Source organism: Lasiosphaeria miniovina, assembly GCF_030549165.1.
Source record: "Lasiosphaeria miniovina strain SMH2392-1A chromosome Unknown B0T26scaffold_9, whole genome shotgun sequence".
NCBI classification, from domain to species: Eukaryota; Fungi; Ascomycota; class Sordariomycetes; order Sordariales; family Lasiosphaeriaceae; genus Lasiosphaeria; species Lasiosphaeria miniovina.
This window is the reverse complement of record NW_026848228.1, coordinates 942,794-958,931: the sequence shown is the minus strand read 5'-3', so window position 1 is coordinate 958,931 and position 16,138 is coordinate 942,794. Positions and strand designations below refer to the sequence as shown.

General features: G+C 54.7%; 3 protein-coding genes across 3 annotated transcripts; 1 reads left to right on the top strand and 2 right to left on the bottom strand.

Moving 5' to 3' along the window:
* Positions 1–753: 753 nt before the first annotated feature.
* Positions 754–4,835, bottom strand: B0T26DRAFT_534023 (uncharacterized protein). Its single transcript, XM_060435542.1, has 3 exons — positions 4,179–4,835; positions 4,077–4,128; positions 754–3,841 (listed from the first exon to the last, which is right to left on the bottom strand). The coding sequence occupies exons 1-3, from the start codon at positions 4,628–4,630 to the stop codon at positions 815–817; spliced, it is 3,531 nt and encodes a 1,176-aa protein (XP_060289510.1). The 5' UTR covers positions 4,631–4,835; the 3' UTR covers positions 754–814.
* Positions 4,836–9,375: 4,540 nt separating this feature from the next.
* On the top strand, positions 9,376–12,266 carry B0T26DRAFT_757823 (uncharacterized protein; the record flags this gene model as incomplete). Its single annotated transcript, XM_060446312.1, has 5 exons — positions 9,376–9,499; positions 9,557–9,652; positions 9,705–10,369; positions 10,427–11,423; positions 11,482–12,266. The coding sequence occupies 5 exons, from the start codon at positions 9,376–9,378 to the stop codon at positions 12,264–12,266; spliced, it is 2,667 nt and encodes an 888-aa protein (XP_060289509.1).
* A 1,586-nt stretch (positions 12,267–13,852) lies between these two features.
* B0T26DRAFT_744834 (thioredoxin-like protein) lies at positions 13,853–16,034 on the bottom strand (the record flags this gene model as incomplete). The annotated part of the gene is made up of 2 exons (XM_060444460.1): positions 13,853–14,194; positions 14,250–16,034. 2 exons carry the CDS (start codon positions 16,032–16,034, stop codon positions 13,853–13,855), a joined length of 2,127 nt encoding a protein of 708 aa, XP_060289508.1.
* Positions 16,035–16,138: the final 104 nt, after the last annotated feature.

Genomic DNA, 16,138 nt, shown 5'->3' with positions numbered 1-16,138 from the left:
CAAGAAGACGGCAGGGCCGACTACCATAGGTAGCGACCTCGCGGCGTGTAAATGTTTCCGTGTGCCAAAAGCACAAAAATCCCAATTAAGTCCCGAAAACTTCAGCAGCAGCAATGAACCTCCAGACATGCTCTTCCTCTTCCATATCCTCCCATACTGTCTTCATCATCACGATCCAGGTTCCACCTCATCTCTGAACCACATTCCCGCTATCTGCTGGTTCTTTTCACTCACGTGAACATCCTGTTCGTGCTTTTCGCCCCGATTACCTCTCTCCATCCCGCCCGACCGCAATGCTTTCTTTCCATCCCTCGGCGGCGCGGCACGGCACCGATCCGGGGATAGTGGGGTATATAATGAGTGACGTTGATCATAACCCGTTCTAGATGCTCTCCCATCCGCCAGTGAGCCCCAAAAATGCCAGGTGTAGAATGCAAATATAAGAAAGGAGTGACAAAGGTTGGGAAAACCCGGGTATCAATGTTCGGCCAAATCTCAAAAACAAATGAGTGTCGTGTGACTCGTAAAAAGCAAAAAAAAAAGATCCCAACCAACCAAGAGCACGCCCAGAAAAAGAAAAACCCCTCCAGCAGAATGAACAGAATATCTGGGAATTCCCCAGGGGTTCTATCCCATGCTTTTATATCTCATGAACAAAAGGAGTGTATGAAAAAGATAAAGTACCGTGAATAGCGTTCTAATTAAAGCGGCAAGTTCGGGCTTCTTGCCTTTTTTCAAGATCAATCCGAATTAAAGCATTACGAATAAAAATTCAAGTAGATGAGGTTTCGCAAATTGACAACATCTTCGTCGCTTAGATGAATAGAGCCGCTGCAAAGATGGCAACTAGCAGCGAGAAGAGCGAAGATGGTGCCAGTCTGCCGGCCGCAGCGTGAACAATGCTGCTGGTAGAAGTGGTTGATGACGTGGTATTAGTGGGTGACCCCGTTGTCGTTGTCGGCGGCACGGACGACGTGATTGGTGACGAGGTTACTTCTGATGAGGTCTCTGAAGAACCAGAACCCGATGTCGAGGACGGCGCGGTAGACGACGAGGTCCGTGAAGAAGACCCCCGCGAAGATGATGATGGCGTGGTTGTTGGTGTTGCGATGGGACTTGGGTTGGTGTTTGTGTTTGGCGGCGCCTGCGATGTCACTTGGACGGAGGGAGACCCCGACTGTTGAGACTGAGGACCAAGACTCTCGCTTACCACAGGTTGTGGTGCAATAATGTCGCAGAAGGTAATGAACTGGGCAAATTTGGGCTCCAGGTAGGCCTTGGTGACAATCTTGCCCTGAGGAGCATTATCCACAATACATTGGTTGCAAGCCGCGTTGTAAAACTCGAAGGCCGAATCCGGTGCGCACAGTGCTGGAGTCTTGCCGACTCGTTGGGCTTCTATGTAGGCGTTGTTACAAACGTCATAGCATACGGCTGGGCATATCGTTTCATCCCGTTTGGAGAGGCGGTGCGTGGGCGGATCGGCACGCGGCCGTACTATCTCCCTCTTTGACGCCGCGGTTGGGGTCGGCGCCGGGTAGTGCGTCAGACTCGACTGAGAAACCCAGTTGCCAGTGACGACTGTTGTCGGGCGCCCGTTGACTGTCGTGACAAGCTGGGTTGCGGCAAAGATGTCATAGCTCAAGCCAAAGGCAGGAGGAGCGAGATTGAAGTATCCCTCTGTCGGAGGATAGTAGCTCGTCTTGTTCGGCAGCCATTCCACGAAAGGGAAGAGAGGAGCCGTGATGCAGTACTTCGGGTTACACTTGTAGTCGTCTTTTGGCGAGTCGCCAAACAGATTGCACTTCTCGGGCTTTGGAACATTGCACACCGATCCAGCATTGCATCCCCAAGTCTGGTTCGGTGAGGTTTCAATCGGTGCAGGCGGTGCAGTCGTTGCAGGCGGCGGAGGAGGTGGAGGCGGTGGAGGCGGTGGCTCGACCTTGCCGCCCTTGCCGCCCTTCTTGCCGCCCTTCTTGCCACCCTTGCCGCCCCTCTTCCAGTGAGTAGATTTGGAAAAGGGCGTGGTGGATGGAGATGGAACCGAGCAGACCGAAACGGTGGCAATTATGGTTGTCGAAATGGTAGTAGTCAGGCCTGGAAGTGTGATGGAGACTGGGAACGAAGTCTTTATCCCTGGCAAGAACGAGGTGACAACCGACCCGGATTGGGTGAAGGTGGTGGTAGTTGGGGGGATAAAAGAAGTAGAAAAGCTGACTATCGTAGAGGCAGGGAGGGTAATGACGATGCCTGGCAACGTCGTCACAGGGCCTTGCAATGATACTGTTGTGACGGAGCCCGGAAGTGTGGTGACAGAGCCCGGCAGTGTGGTGACAGAGCCAGGCAATGTTGTAAACCCGCCTGGCAATGTTGTGACAGAACCTGGTAGTGTAGTGACGGAGCCTGGCAGCGTTGTCACGGAGCCCGGTAGCGTTGTTACGGAGCCCGGAAGAGTACTTAGCAAGGTAGTTGTTGAGATGATTGTTGTGGGAGACGGGACCGATGTGGTAATCTCAGTAGTGACAGTCGATGTCTGTGTGCTAAAGATGGTAGTGCTGCCCGTCGTCGTTACCGAAACAAGATTTGTAGTTGTGAATGTTGTCGTGGTAGTAGTGGGGACAGAAGTAGTAGTGGGGATAGTAATGAGGGAAATAGAGACGCTCGTCGTAGTTGTCGTTGTCGGAGTCGTCTTTGTCGTGGTTGTCGGCGTAGTTTCCGTGGTGGTTGTGGTTGTGGGCGTGGTCTTCGTTGTGGTTGTTGTCGTGGGCGTGGTCTTGGTGGTAGTAGTGGTTGTTGGCGTAGTTTTGGTTGTAGTCGTTGACGTTGTTGTAGTCGTCGGAGTAGTCTTGGTTGTCGTTGTGGTTGTAGGCGTAGTCTTGGTTGTAGTTGTCGAGGTCGTCGTAGTCGTAGGTGTAGTCTTTGTAGTGGTAGTCGACGTTGTTGTGGTCGTCGGCGTGGTTTTAGTTGTGGTTGTGGTTGTTGGCGTAGTCTTCGTGGTAGTGGTCGACGTTGTTGTGGTTGTTGGTGTAGTCTTCGTTGTCGTAGTCGATGTTGTTGTAGTTGTCGGCGTGGTTTTAGTTGTGGTGGTAGTTGTTGGAGTAGTTTTGGTAGTAGTCGTCGACGTTGTTGTAGTCGTCGGAGTAGTCTTCGTTGTGGTAGTGGTAGTTGGTGTGGTCTTTGTGGTGGTAGTCGACGTTGTTGTGGTCGTTGGCGTAGTCTTTGTGGTGGTAGTCGACGTTGTTGTGGTCGTTGGCGTAGTCTTTGTGGTGGTAGTCGATGTTGTCGTGGTCGTTGGAGTAGTCTTTGTCGTGGTCGTCGATGTCGTTGTCGTTGTCGGCGTGGTTTTAGTTGTGGTCGTGGTAGTTGGTGTAGTCTTTGTAGTCGTGGTCGACGTTGTTGTAGTAGTTGGTGTTGTCTTCGTCGTGGTCGTGGTAGTTGGTGTCGTCTTTGTGGTGGTGGTCGACGTTGTCGTAGTCGTCGGAGTTGTCTTCGTTGTAGTTGTGGTCGTCGGAGTAGTTTTTGTCGTGGTTGTCGAAGTTGTTGTCGTTGTCGGTGTGGTCTTCGTCGTAGTCGTAGTCGTCGGAGTGGTCTTTGTTGTGGTAGTGGTTGTTGGCGTAGTCTTCGTTGTAGTTGTGGTTGTCGATGAAGACTTGGTTTCTGTTGTGGTAGTGGTTGTTGGCGTAGTCTTCGTCGTGGTCGTGGTTGTCGGGCTGGTTGCCGTCGTGGTTGTCGGGCTGGTTTCCGTCGTGGTTGTGGTGGTTGGTGTGGTTTTCGTTGTGGTTGTGGTTGTTGGTGTGCCAGTTGTGGTTGTTGTGTCCGTCTCAGTGTCCGTTTCGGTTGTCTAGTATCATGTAAGTGAAATGTACAATATGCTTAGAGGTGCTTAAGCGCGGCGTTTAGCACAGCAAACTGGTCCTGACCCCTGTCCGAGGCATCCCATAGAGAAAGGGGGCCCATCAACCCTCAGACCTGAACGCCAATCATCTTCGCAGCACGCCCGACTTCGGGGTCCTCCTCTTAGGGGGTCTAGGAGAGCTCTAGTAGCAGCTCATGGCTGTATCCTTGACTTTACGTACCGCGGAAGTTGTCGTCTGCGTGACAGTAATTGTGCTTGGCGGAATTGTTGTACTAGATTTCGTTAGTCAAGTCTCTAGCCTCAAGGTTTGGTAGTTACATACGTTACGGTTGGTGGATAGACCCAATACGTGCTGGTTTTCGTCTTGGTCGTTACCGTAGTGCTAGTCTTCCACCAAATTACTGTCTTCGTTGTCGTACATGGCAGCGGATAATTATCTATGTGGACCCCCGAGTCTTGGTTCTGGGGAGAATTCTTATCCTGCGAAGAATTCAGATCCGCGGAAGAACTCTGCTCGGGGGAAGGACTCTGCTCTGGAGGAGGACTCTGCTCTGGGGGAGAGCTCTGCACTGGAGGAGGGCTCTGTACTGGAGGAGGGCTCTGCACTGGAGGAGGGCTCTGCACTGGAGAAGGGCTCTGCACTGGAGGAGGGCTCTGTTCTGGAGAAGCAGTGATTGTATCGTTGGCTCTTGCGAAAACCTGTCCTTCATTTGCAATTGCGAAGTGGACGAGAGACAGGGTCCCAAGCGCCCTCATAAGCTTCGTGAAGATCATTTTGCTGAGGCGAGGCTTTCACACCAAGCCAGGCGCAACGAGTTGACGAGCGAGTGTGACGGTTCAGTGTACGAAACGAACGTGGAGGCAGCGAGTGAAGCTTGCGCCAGGAAGGTTGACATCGGCTGTGAACGTTCCTGATGGGCGTCGATGGTCCCTGTCGATCATATAAGGCGGCCAAGAGCTGTTTGAGGGGTTGCCGACCGACCCCAGGTAGCTTCAATAGCTCGACGTAAATAACAAAGACAGTGAGACTAATACCTTGGCAACCAGACCCTGCCTGATCTTTCCTCGGTTTCCCCTTGAGGAACTGACCAGCCAGCCGAAGCAACTCACGCTCTCTCTCTCACACTCTCTCGCTCTCTCTTCTGTCGATCGCGGTGCTGTTTCCTTGGGCTGACGAGGGAGGCATGGAGGAGGAGAGAGGAGCGCTCCGACGGTCTGACGCGGGACCGAGGAAAGAAGGCTGTATGCTCAAGAAGCTGGGGAACAAAGAACTGGGAGAGCTTCTAAGTCCCGAGAAGCAATCACTTGCATGGCACCATGGAAGCAGTCGGCCGTCCTATCACTGGGGAGCATTTGCCAGGGTTGGATGCCAATGATGCACGACGAGGGGTCTCGAGCTCTGCTACCCCTGCCTGCTCGCGGAGATGCAGGCCACATCCCACAGGCGGAACACGCACGGTACAGTACGACAAGTCCAAGGCTTGGGGAACCAATAGCATGGCACAATGGCCTCAGCCTGGCCGCCGCCAGCAGCCTGCCAAGTAGAAAGAACGGTACACACTCCACAACAGAGGCCGCGGGAGCTAGACGGCTTCGGGGAAAGCTTTGGGGTTTCTTTGACCTGAGCTTTGCCCGCCGCCCACCGCCCGCCACCCGCTTTCCGCCTTCTGGCGGACCGAACGAGCCGCGGGGCCAAGTACATATGTACATACACAGATACCGATTGTTCTTGTGCATACCCGTAGTAAGTGGTATGACGGCGGCGTGCTGCGGTCTGCGCCCCGCAACAGCTTGAGAAGAGCCGAGAGAGAACAAAACAAGCCACAACAAAACACACGAGGCATGCTGTCCAACAGGACTGTCCCAAATCTTGCTGGGCTTTCCTTGAGCACAATCCCTCTGAGAATAGGCACGGATGTTACACAACGGGGAGTCACTAAGGCGGGACAGGGCAGATCCGGAAAATGGGCACCAAGTACATACATACGAAGGTGGGGGAGAAGAAGAGGAGGGGGCGTGGGTTGATGAATGGACACAGTACCTGATTCCGACGCGAGGGCTTTCTCGTCCTGGGCGGCCTTCCTTCGTCCAGTCCACGAGCATGTTACCGAGCTTGCGAAGCTCCGGTTCGAGGAGGGCGAGCAAAGACGAGCGGGGGTGGCTGGCCAAGTAGTGGCCAGGCGTGGGTGACTGAAAGACAGGACAGGACAGGACAGGCTGGCCGAGGTCCGAAGGCTGAGTAAGAGGGGATAGGCATCGCAGGGATTCCAGAATCAAGCTTCGAGAGGACGAGGCCACCGGAACGACCCCTCCCCCTCCATTGTTCTCTTCCCAACCAGGTCCCGAATAGTGCCGCACTGCATGCAAAATTGCAGTGCTAAGGCCCAGTTTAAGCAGGTCCTCCGGACAAAGGCGACGGGACGGGAACGCAAGAGCTCTGGGCACGCAACATTCCATACGAACAAGAGCGACGACGGTAGGTGCCGAGTACGATATGCGTCCGGCGATACATGGTATATCAATTGGGGAGCTGGGGGGGTGTGTGACTTGCCTGACCCCTCCCTCCTCCGCCACTTTTTAATTGCCCCCAGTACAAATGGTGCCAAATGGGCAAGAGGAAACCAGGGCTTATCCGGGTCGACGCTCTTGCAGTTGATAATAATGCCGACCTGCTAAGAAGACCCCGAAAACCTCTTTGCTTCTTCTTCCAGTGTCCGGGAAGGCCAGCTATTCCTTATTACCGGCAGTGTGCTGCATTCTGCAGGGCGGTCTGACTGAGCTGGGTTTCTAGGAGCTGGACGGCAGCGAAGCTCTCGACAAGCGTCACATGCCGAGATCTCCGAGATTATGAAGCTGAAATCGTGATCCTGCCTGCTCTCCATAGCTTTGGTCCCTGTGAAGCTCGAGAGGGTGGTGAGGCGAGCGAGGCAAGCGAGGCAAGCGAGGCAAGCGAGGCAAGCGAGGCAGACAAGCCAAGGTTGGCTGCGTCCTCATGGTGTGGTGCGCGGGCCCATTCCAGTGTCCGGTGCGGCCACTCACTCGTCAAAGGATGACGTGAGTGATGTGATATTCCAATACGTCCGTCAATACAACTATGTAGACTCTGAGAGTTCGGCGCGGGTTGTCCTGTGGCATGGCAATTGAACAAACATCGTGGATGCGTGGCTTATCCCAACATGGAGACACCAAGACGAAGAGGAGGGGTCCAGAGCGGAGAGTCCATCGAGAAGAGACGGCCGAGGAAGGAATGGAGGGGTCGGGAAACTGGGGCAACGGCAAGCTATTCCTGCACGGAAGGTGCAAGGATGTTGATCTCACTAGCTGGCGCGCCCTGATTGGGCTGTGACCGGGCACCATGCCTGTCCAAGCTTAGCCTAACAGGGCCGGCTTGCGCGAGGCCCGATCGGACGGTCCGAGTCGACAAGGACTCCAAGGGTGTGTGAGTGCGGTTGCACTTGTGAGCACCCGCTGGCTTCGGACGGGAAGCTTACAAGCTGCCCCGCCTTTTCATCCAAACCAGCCCACAAGCGATGCTCGATGGAAGCTCACCGTCGCAATGGCGCTCCAACCGAGAAGACAGTCCGCGGAATGACACTACAGACACTAGATGAATCGCCGACCCTACCCACCGAGCACTGTCAGAATTTCATGCCCATCTGACACCTAGCAATCCATGCAGCGTTGCAACTGAGCAACAAGTCGACCGCCATTATTGACTGCTACATGGCTGGGTGCCTTTGGTTACCTTCCTTACTTACCACCCTAGATAGGTTACTTAGGTAATGGCACCACTAACAGCCACACACGTGCCTACCGGATACGATACGGCTTCAACAAGAAGACGCCTCGGCGGCGGCTATTACCAGTCTCTTTTCTTTTTTCCCTCTCCCTTTCCTTCTCCTTCTGCCTGAGCAAAACCAATAAACCCAAGAGTGGTTGTTAATATTCGGCCATGTCGGCAAATCGGCCCAAGAGAGAAGGTTGTGGCTGGGCTGCCCCGGAGTCGCCACCACGACGTGGTAGTATCTCTTCTGTGTGTGGCAGACTGAGGTGAGAATTTGGTGGGGGCCAGGCCGCTCGAGAGGTGCCCGCCCGGAGGACCAATACGCAGTTCCCACTTCGCGCCTGCACTACCTCAGGAACCCAATATCATCCCGCGGCCACGGCAGTCTCTCCGTTGTCGTACTAGTCAAGTCAAAAGGCCTTAGCCCACGACAGGAACGAGAGCGAGAGCGACAGGTGGCAGACGGCAGAGCACGCTTCTCTTGCTCAACCCGCTTGCGACTTCTGGGCACCTGCGGGGTTCCACGACACACTTGGCATTGCCAATTGATCGTGTTCTGCTGTGTAAGGTGAGGTGGCTGTGGAGGAATTTAATCAGCGAAGAAGGTTGATGGATGGGACGACAATCGACGGTTAGATCCGAGAGTTGCTGGATTAATATATCTGCCATATACGGCGGTGAGCTCGAAATGCCCACAAGGCTGAGAGAAAGCCGGGCGGTGTCGACGAGCACGAGACGACGGGACGGCCCCCTCAATGTCGATCACCCAATGGCAATGGGTGTTGTGCTTGCGGGACTTTGGGGAACCATCCCCATCCAACAAGCCCCAGGACACGAAAATGGGCTCGGAGCGTCTGGACTGGAACTGGAGTGGGAGTGGTGCGCTCTGCAAGTCTTGCCCAACCAGACGCTGCTTCGCCACACCTTTTGAGTTTCGAAGCTTCCTTTTGTGAGCCTTTGGCCTTGGTGCCTCTGCCTCTGCCCCTCCCACAATAGCACACCCAGATGCACACACGGCAGCGAACACCAAAGCGTGTCAGCCTCCGGCGTGAGCACTTGCAACCCTTTATTCGCTTGAGGGACCTGCGCCACTGTGGTCGCAACCCTCTTCATTACACCAGATACTTTCTTTTAGTTTTTTTAATGATCTTTTAATTTGGACTCTCTCTGAGACACCATACTATCTGGTCCCCTCGTCTATCCCACTGTTCAGCTCGTGGTTGCTCCTCGCCACACAGCCCGTCACCCTCCCTCCCATTGGCTCGTTGTCTCTGCGGGGGTCTCGGCTCTTGGCTCTTTGGCTTCGGCTCTCTTGGTCTGTTACGCTCTGGCTCTCTCGGGTGAAAGACTGGAAGACGGGATCCCGCTTCTAGGCCATGCTTCCTTTGTGCCATCTTTGTCTCTTCCTACACTAGGCCGCACCAAAGCAGACTCGTTGTCCAGGAAGGGCCTTCTGACACCGGGACTAACTAATATCCGCAGTCTTTGCTTTCGAGTGACTGGCCGGGCTTGCTGCTACACAGCGCTTCGCCAATGGCCTTGTTGTGAAAACCGCCTTGGCTGTTATCATCGCTTTCTCACTCTCACCGTCACTGTCACCACCGTCATCGTTATCTGTGCCCCAGTGCTGGGTCGGGGAATGTGTCTAAGCTGCCCGTAAACAGTCAGTCGATTTGCCTCATCTCATCTACCAGGCAGGCACGGGCCGCTACCGGCAATATAAATCCAATTCGCAATGCTCGGGCCGGGTCTGGGTGCACTGGCAGTGGTGACGGCCTATGCCTCCGTCGCCCGGGGTCAGTCAACATGGCCATCCAATCAGGTCGATACCACCTTGTGCCAATGGCAACAACCCCGAGGTAAGTGTTTTCTATGAGGCCTGTATACTAGACGTCTCCTCTGACCCGAGGGCATAGCTGCTGTCGTCCAAGACACGGTATACATGGACGGCGGACGCCTGTGGTGGCTACCTGGCTTCGATGATGGAACACTTGGGCCAATAACCTCAGACGGTAAGTATCTAGACGATTTAGCCAGAGGCCTGGGTGCTGATATTCGCGACAGACAATCCCCTGGGTCTTGTGTACACTCTCAACTTTAGCAAACCCTTCAACACGACCCAGAACATCACTGCCCTTTTCAACACTATTTCAAAAGCCCCGGCCGGCAGTGCTGCAAATAACCTTGCTCCCAACTACTATGACGGAGCCATGCTGGCAAACAACGACGAGTGGGTTCTCTACGGCGGCTTGCTAAAGAAGACTTCGGGGCTCTCAGACCCGGACGCAGACGAGGCGTTAGCCTACCAGAAGTACCAGTATGGGCCCCAGAGGGATTCGTTCGAGCCCGGCTTCGCAAAGGTGAACCTCCCGGTCAACATGACACGATATATTGCCTACGGCGGAGCCGCCAGCGCGCCGTCTGAAAACAAAGCGTGGTACTTCTCCGGGATGCATTCGCCTTCCTTTGGCCCAATATACGAGGCAGGCACCAATCTCAGCCAGACAGCAGTCGACGTCTCCAACACTCTTATCACCTTGAACATGTCGGTCCAGGGGAAGGAATCCTTCACGAACGACTCGTTACCAAGCGATATCCCCGGACGCGCGAACCCGGAGCTTGTATGGGTCCCCGTCGGCGCTCAGGGCATTCTCGTCGCACTGGGCGGAGTCGTGCTTCCGAGCTTCATTTCGCCAACCCGAACGATTTCAGCCAACATCACAGAAAGTGTAAGTCTCTTCCTCCTGTCTCTAGGTCTTGTTGACAGGCTTTCTAACCTCGAGCAGGAGGCACAGAGCCCTGGTTTCATGTCGACCATCAATGTCTACGATGTCGCTGGGAACAAGTGGTACAACCAGCAGACGGTGGATGGGCCTGGCCAGCTGACCCGGGGCTGCGCCGTCGTTGCCACTGCTCAAGATCGCTCGAGCTTTAACATATACTACTATGGCGGTTACGACGGCCTTAAGGAGACGAGCCCTCACAGCGACGACGTATGGATCTTGTCGCTGCCTTCATTCACGTGGACCAAGATTGCTGGCTCGAAACAGGGCCGGGCCGGGCACAAGTGCTTCATGCCGTATCCAGACCAGATGATGGTTATCGGGGGGTCCCCGACCATCCCCGACACCGTCAGCCCTCTCACTTGTCTAACAGAACCCATTCGCCTGTTCAACGTGTCAAGCGGCGCCTGGATGACTAGCTACGACCCGGCCAAGTATTCCAACTACAGTGTCCCTTCCGGCATCTCCGACAAGATTGGTGGATCTGCCACGGGCGGTGCCACAGCAACAGCCCCTAGCCCTTCGGGTTTTGCCTCGACTGGCCTGGCCCAAGTCTTCGCGACGCCGTACCCAACAAGCAAGCTCACGAGATTTTACCCGTACGCGTCCGCTGCGCCGGCCAACAACACCAACCCTAATACTCCTGCGGCTTCGGATCAGCCGAGCGGCGGAGGCGTCCCTGCATTCCTCCCGCCAGTGCTCGGTGTGGTGCTCGGACTGGTGTTCCTGACAATGATCGCTGTCCTGATACTCCTCTGGAGACGGCGCAGGCTGTTCAAGGCCCGCATGAGCGACACTGAGACCGAAGATACCAACGGCCATCGCATCATGTCGTGGATGCGTGGACAGACACTAACTAGCGAGGCCAAAGCACCCACCGTCACGACCTCTGACGAATTATCGTCGAGCCCAGCCGATGTCGAGAGCATTGTGGTACCACGGTCCACTATCGTCGAGGCGATGAACACGGAGGTGCAGCGACCACCCGTAGAACTTGATGGTATGTCCATCTCCTTGACTGACCTACTTCTTTGGATATCCTGTTGACCTTCATCTAGACACATCGCCCCGTGCTGAGCTTCACGATACGCCCGTGAGCCACATTGATGTTCTCAACAGATACTCGCGTCTCGGCGATAATCCAGTCCCAGGGTTTGGCTTTGGAACACTGAACAACCCGTCGTCCTACTCGAGCAGCACACAGCAGATTGACCACGCGAGCAGCCTGTCACGGTCCACCGCGTCACGGTCCGTCGCCGGCATGACCGCGTCGTCGCCCAGCCCACAGCCGCCCACTCCGCAACTGCCATCCGCCGAGCCGTCGCCCCCGCCGCCCGAGTTCCAGCCCGACGCTAACCTCCTAGCAAATCTAGGTACAGGCACAGGCACAACAGGATCAGGGTCGGGGACGTCCGCCACGGTGGCATCCTCGCCCACCATCACCATGGCCAACCGCAACACGCGCGTGCTGTCGGGCATCTCGAACCTCAGCGAACGCGACCGCGCACACCTGCGGCAGGTCAGCGACACGACGGTGAGCTCTGTGACGACCGGCGCCGGCGGCGACCGCATCCTCAGCCCGTCGGTACCCATCGTCGAGACCCCGCTCGAGAGCCCCGGGGCCTCGTCGCAACGCACCATTCTCGCCATCTCCCCGCCCACGGTCGGCATCACCGAGGAGGCCGAGGACTATCTAGATGCGCGCTCATCGCTACAGCGCCAGCATACTGCTGGTACTGCTGCGGGCACGCCGACTAGTCCCCTCAGGCGGAGCGTCTTCACCGAGAGCCGCGAAGACATGAACGACACCAGCCGCCGAGGGGGGGGTCCCTCTGCTTCGTGATGATGACGACGATGATTATGATAACCACAATGAAACACTGTTGTTAAAAACGCCTTTGTAATGATGACTTTAATGGGCAGGCTGGCTTACAGATCTGCAAATATTTCCATTTTTTGGGGTGGGAGGACCTGGGCAAGGACACACACATCAACTACAAACCTATCCTTACTTTACCCACAAAAGGCGTTTGCTTTTTATTTCCCTTTTACTATATGACGGACGACTCCAGGGGCAGCATATCAGGCGGCAGGCGGGTGGGAAAACGCTGCTTTTTTTTTCCCTCGTCCCTTTTCCCCTTTTTTCTCTTTCTATGCTTATCATTATACATATACGCGTATGTAACTCGGGCACCGTCTGGGTCTGTCTGTACCTAGCCTATCTGTATGACGCGCGACGAGCGAGATGATGGAATTGGATGGGGTTTCTTTGGGAAGAATACCATGCCTTGCCTTTGGCCTCTCTGGTGCGCAAGTATCTAGTTGTCCCATTGTTTCTTTCTTTGAAGGCGTGGATCTGTGCTGGTGTGTCTGTGGTGGGGATGGATATGTGCTGATAAAGTAATGGGATAGACATGTACCTACCTACCTGACCTGGCCTGCCGGCTTATTCTTCAGATATATATATATGTCATGCTGAATGCTATAGGATATGTGTAACGAAGCACATGTACGAGACGGCTTTTCCTTTTTTCTTCTCAGGATTCGCAAATAGCGATCGACATCTACAAGTAAATAGCCAGCGAGTTACTAAGTAAGTGATAGCCTGCTGAGATGCTCCATCTCAGAAAGCTAGCAAGTCTTCGGCTCAGCCGCACATCTCTCCGAGGCAAGCCAAGCCATAAATACCACACTATGTGTCTAGTGTATGCGATGGTAAGGTAGCTATGGAGGCATGTACGCGTGCCGTACAAGTGCAGCACTTGGGATCTGCCGCCGTTCCGCAGCCTCACATCGCTCGTTCTCTCTTCTCGCAGCAGAGCCACGGTGGCTACAGCCAGCCACATGGGTTAGGTGTATCCTCCAGCCAGAAAACGACCTGGCTCAGCTGAGAATCATCTAAAACGCTAGCAAAGGAAACTCTAAACGCCAGGACGGAAAGGATACACCAAAACATTTCCGCCCTTCTGCGCTGGCGAGACCTAGCAAACCTCTAAACAAATTCCAGGCTTTGTTCCTAATAGTGATGTTTTCTATCCCCAAAAATTGAATGAATCAATGACTCGGAATTTGAACGGCCCGAAGAGGATGACATGATGTAACAAAATCTACGCACCCGTTTATCGCGCCTGGTGCGTGTTAAGAGAAGTATTATACAGTACCTACTTATACCAACAACAACGACAACAACGACAACAACAATAGCAACCACCAAAAGGCAAAGGGGAAGTGGATGACAAAAGAAAAGGGGAAAAAAAGGGCCCCGACGAACCCACCCAGCCGGAACTCCAACGGGATTTTATATCCTCACAATGTCCATAACACAGAGGAATGGCACCTTGCCGCCCCCTTTCGCTCGTCTTTCTCTTTCACGTTACAAACCAATAAAACTTAACAAACCCTGCAAAAAGGCACGCAGACCTGTCTCTATTAGTCGGCCTTTCCATTGATATTGGTCCTGAAAAGAAGCGGCGACTTGTATTCTCGGGCATTCTCCTCAAGGCGGAAGTGACCGCCTCGTATCCTCCTCATCCTGCCGCGGTACCACGAGACGAGGCCAAAGAGCACGCCGAGAATGCAGCCCATGCTGAGGTAGGGGTGCTCAGAGAATGTGACGCGGATGTCAAAGAAGACCTTCTCGATGCTGGAGATGGTGAGCTTCGACTTGATCTTGGGCGGCGACGCCGTCACACTGAGTATGGTCTCAAGAATCCCTGTCCGAGAGGGGTTGATGGGATTGCCCGTGATTGTCTGGTCCCAGTATTGACGGTTCTGCCAGAAAATGTGTTAGTAAAAACTCGCGTATGGATTATCACATGAAACTCACATCCTCATCGTTTATGATGACTCTATCGCCGTCCTTGACATCTATGCCATATGTCGTCCGGATCCATCTCTGCCAGAAAATGCCGTCGACCCAGGCAAATGCAACCTCCTTGTGGTCCGCCTTGTCCATGTTAATCCTGATGCTCTTGGCGGCACGCAGCGCCCGTTGATCGCCCCGGTCCTCGGCCTCCTCGATCCGAGTTTGCTTGGCGTCGCGAAGGTCTTGTCGTTCGCGTTGGAATGCGTTAATCTGCTTGTCCATCCATTCATTGGCGGCGCTCTTCATTTCGCGCTGGGCCTTCAAGAATTTATCTGGGTCGTCCCTGTTCAGTATTCCCAGCACGACAATCTTGCCATCCATGATTTCACGAGCGTTGGATGCCGTCAGCTCGGGCACAATTGGCAGCCAGACAGATTTCATCCAGGTGAGGACCTGGTGTGTATCCCGCATCTCCCTCGGGGTAAGAGGAGTGTAATACGTCGGTCGCCCTTCACGAGAGACAATCAGCCGTGGCCAGGTGGTGATCTTGTACTGCTCGAAGAGTTTGGGGTCTTGGGTCTTGACAAGCTTTGCGCGTCCAATAAGGCTCAGCGGGAGGCGCTCCAGGGCTGTGAAGTCCTCGGTGGTGGTGGCATGGTCGTAGAAGTAGACGAAGATGACCTCTTCCTTGGCTTCGAGGGTCTTGAAAGAGGCGGCATCCACATCTGGCACGCCGCTTGCGATGTCTATCGCTTTGTCGGCGTACTGGATGAAGTCGCCAAGGCCGCGAAGACCGTCGTATTCAACTCGCTCGCCGCCTTTGAAAAAGAGAATCGTGGGATAGCCACGCAGCCGGACGTCCTTGCAGAGACGGGACTCAACGTCGCAGTTGACCTCGCCAACGTGGAGTCTACCTTTCATGTCCTTTGCCATCTGCTCCCAGTGGGGTGCCATGGCTTGGCAGTGGTGGCACCACGGGGCGTAGAACTTGATGAACCATGGCTCCTGTGTCAAGGTCACCTTGGCCTGGAAGGTCTCGGCCGATAGGGGGACCGAGGTGCCGTTGATATTAGGAGTGGGCTGCGGCTTTGACTTCCTGGGGGGTGCTCGATACGGGGCAATTGCGGCCGCCTTGGCTTTCGCGTCGGCATCTGCTTTCGCGTCGGCAGACGGGTCGGCCTTTGCCGCTTCCTTTGTCTTTGTGCTGTCTTTGGAGGGACTAGAAACATCGACCTTAGGGCCGCCAGGAGTCGACGCGTCGCCGGGAGCTGGAAGGTCCAACTTGGCTGGTCTCGTTCCAGGTTTCGTGCTCTCCAGCGCAGCCTCGATCTCGACGCTTAGTTCGGCTATGTTCTTCTTGCTGCCATGGAAGGTCTTGAAAGTCTCGCCGTCCTTGTATAAAATAGTCGTCGGATACGTAGTGACGTTATGCTTACTGCATTCATCGCCGTAGACGGTACAATCGAGTTCGCCAAAGCGGAAATCGTAGAATTCGGTAAACTTTGCGTTTTCGTTTCCACTGCCGGCGGGCGTCGATGTGTAGTAGAACTCGTACAAGGTCTGGAAGGTTGGAGCAAAGGCGATGCAGTGCGAACACCAGGGGTTAAAATGCTTGACCATCAACCATTTTGACGCGAGACGGTCCTGTTCCCAGGTGTCTGCCGATAACCGCTGCATTGGCGGGACCATCTTTTGGTTGAAGTATGTGTTCTCACGCGGCGCCTCGTCCTCGCCATCATCCCCGAGGGGCACTTCGGTGGCCAGGACGGCCGCGCCGAAAATAAGGGCGAAATTGAATAGCCTCATGGTTGCGGATGCCTCGGTATGCAAATAGACGGCTCGAAATGCGTTGGCGGGATGTGATGAACAAGTTACGGATTCGTGGTTGTAGGAAGCGGACTCGAGATTTC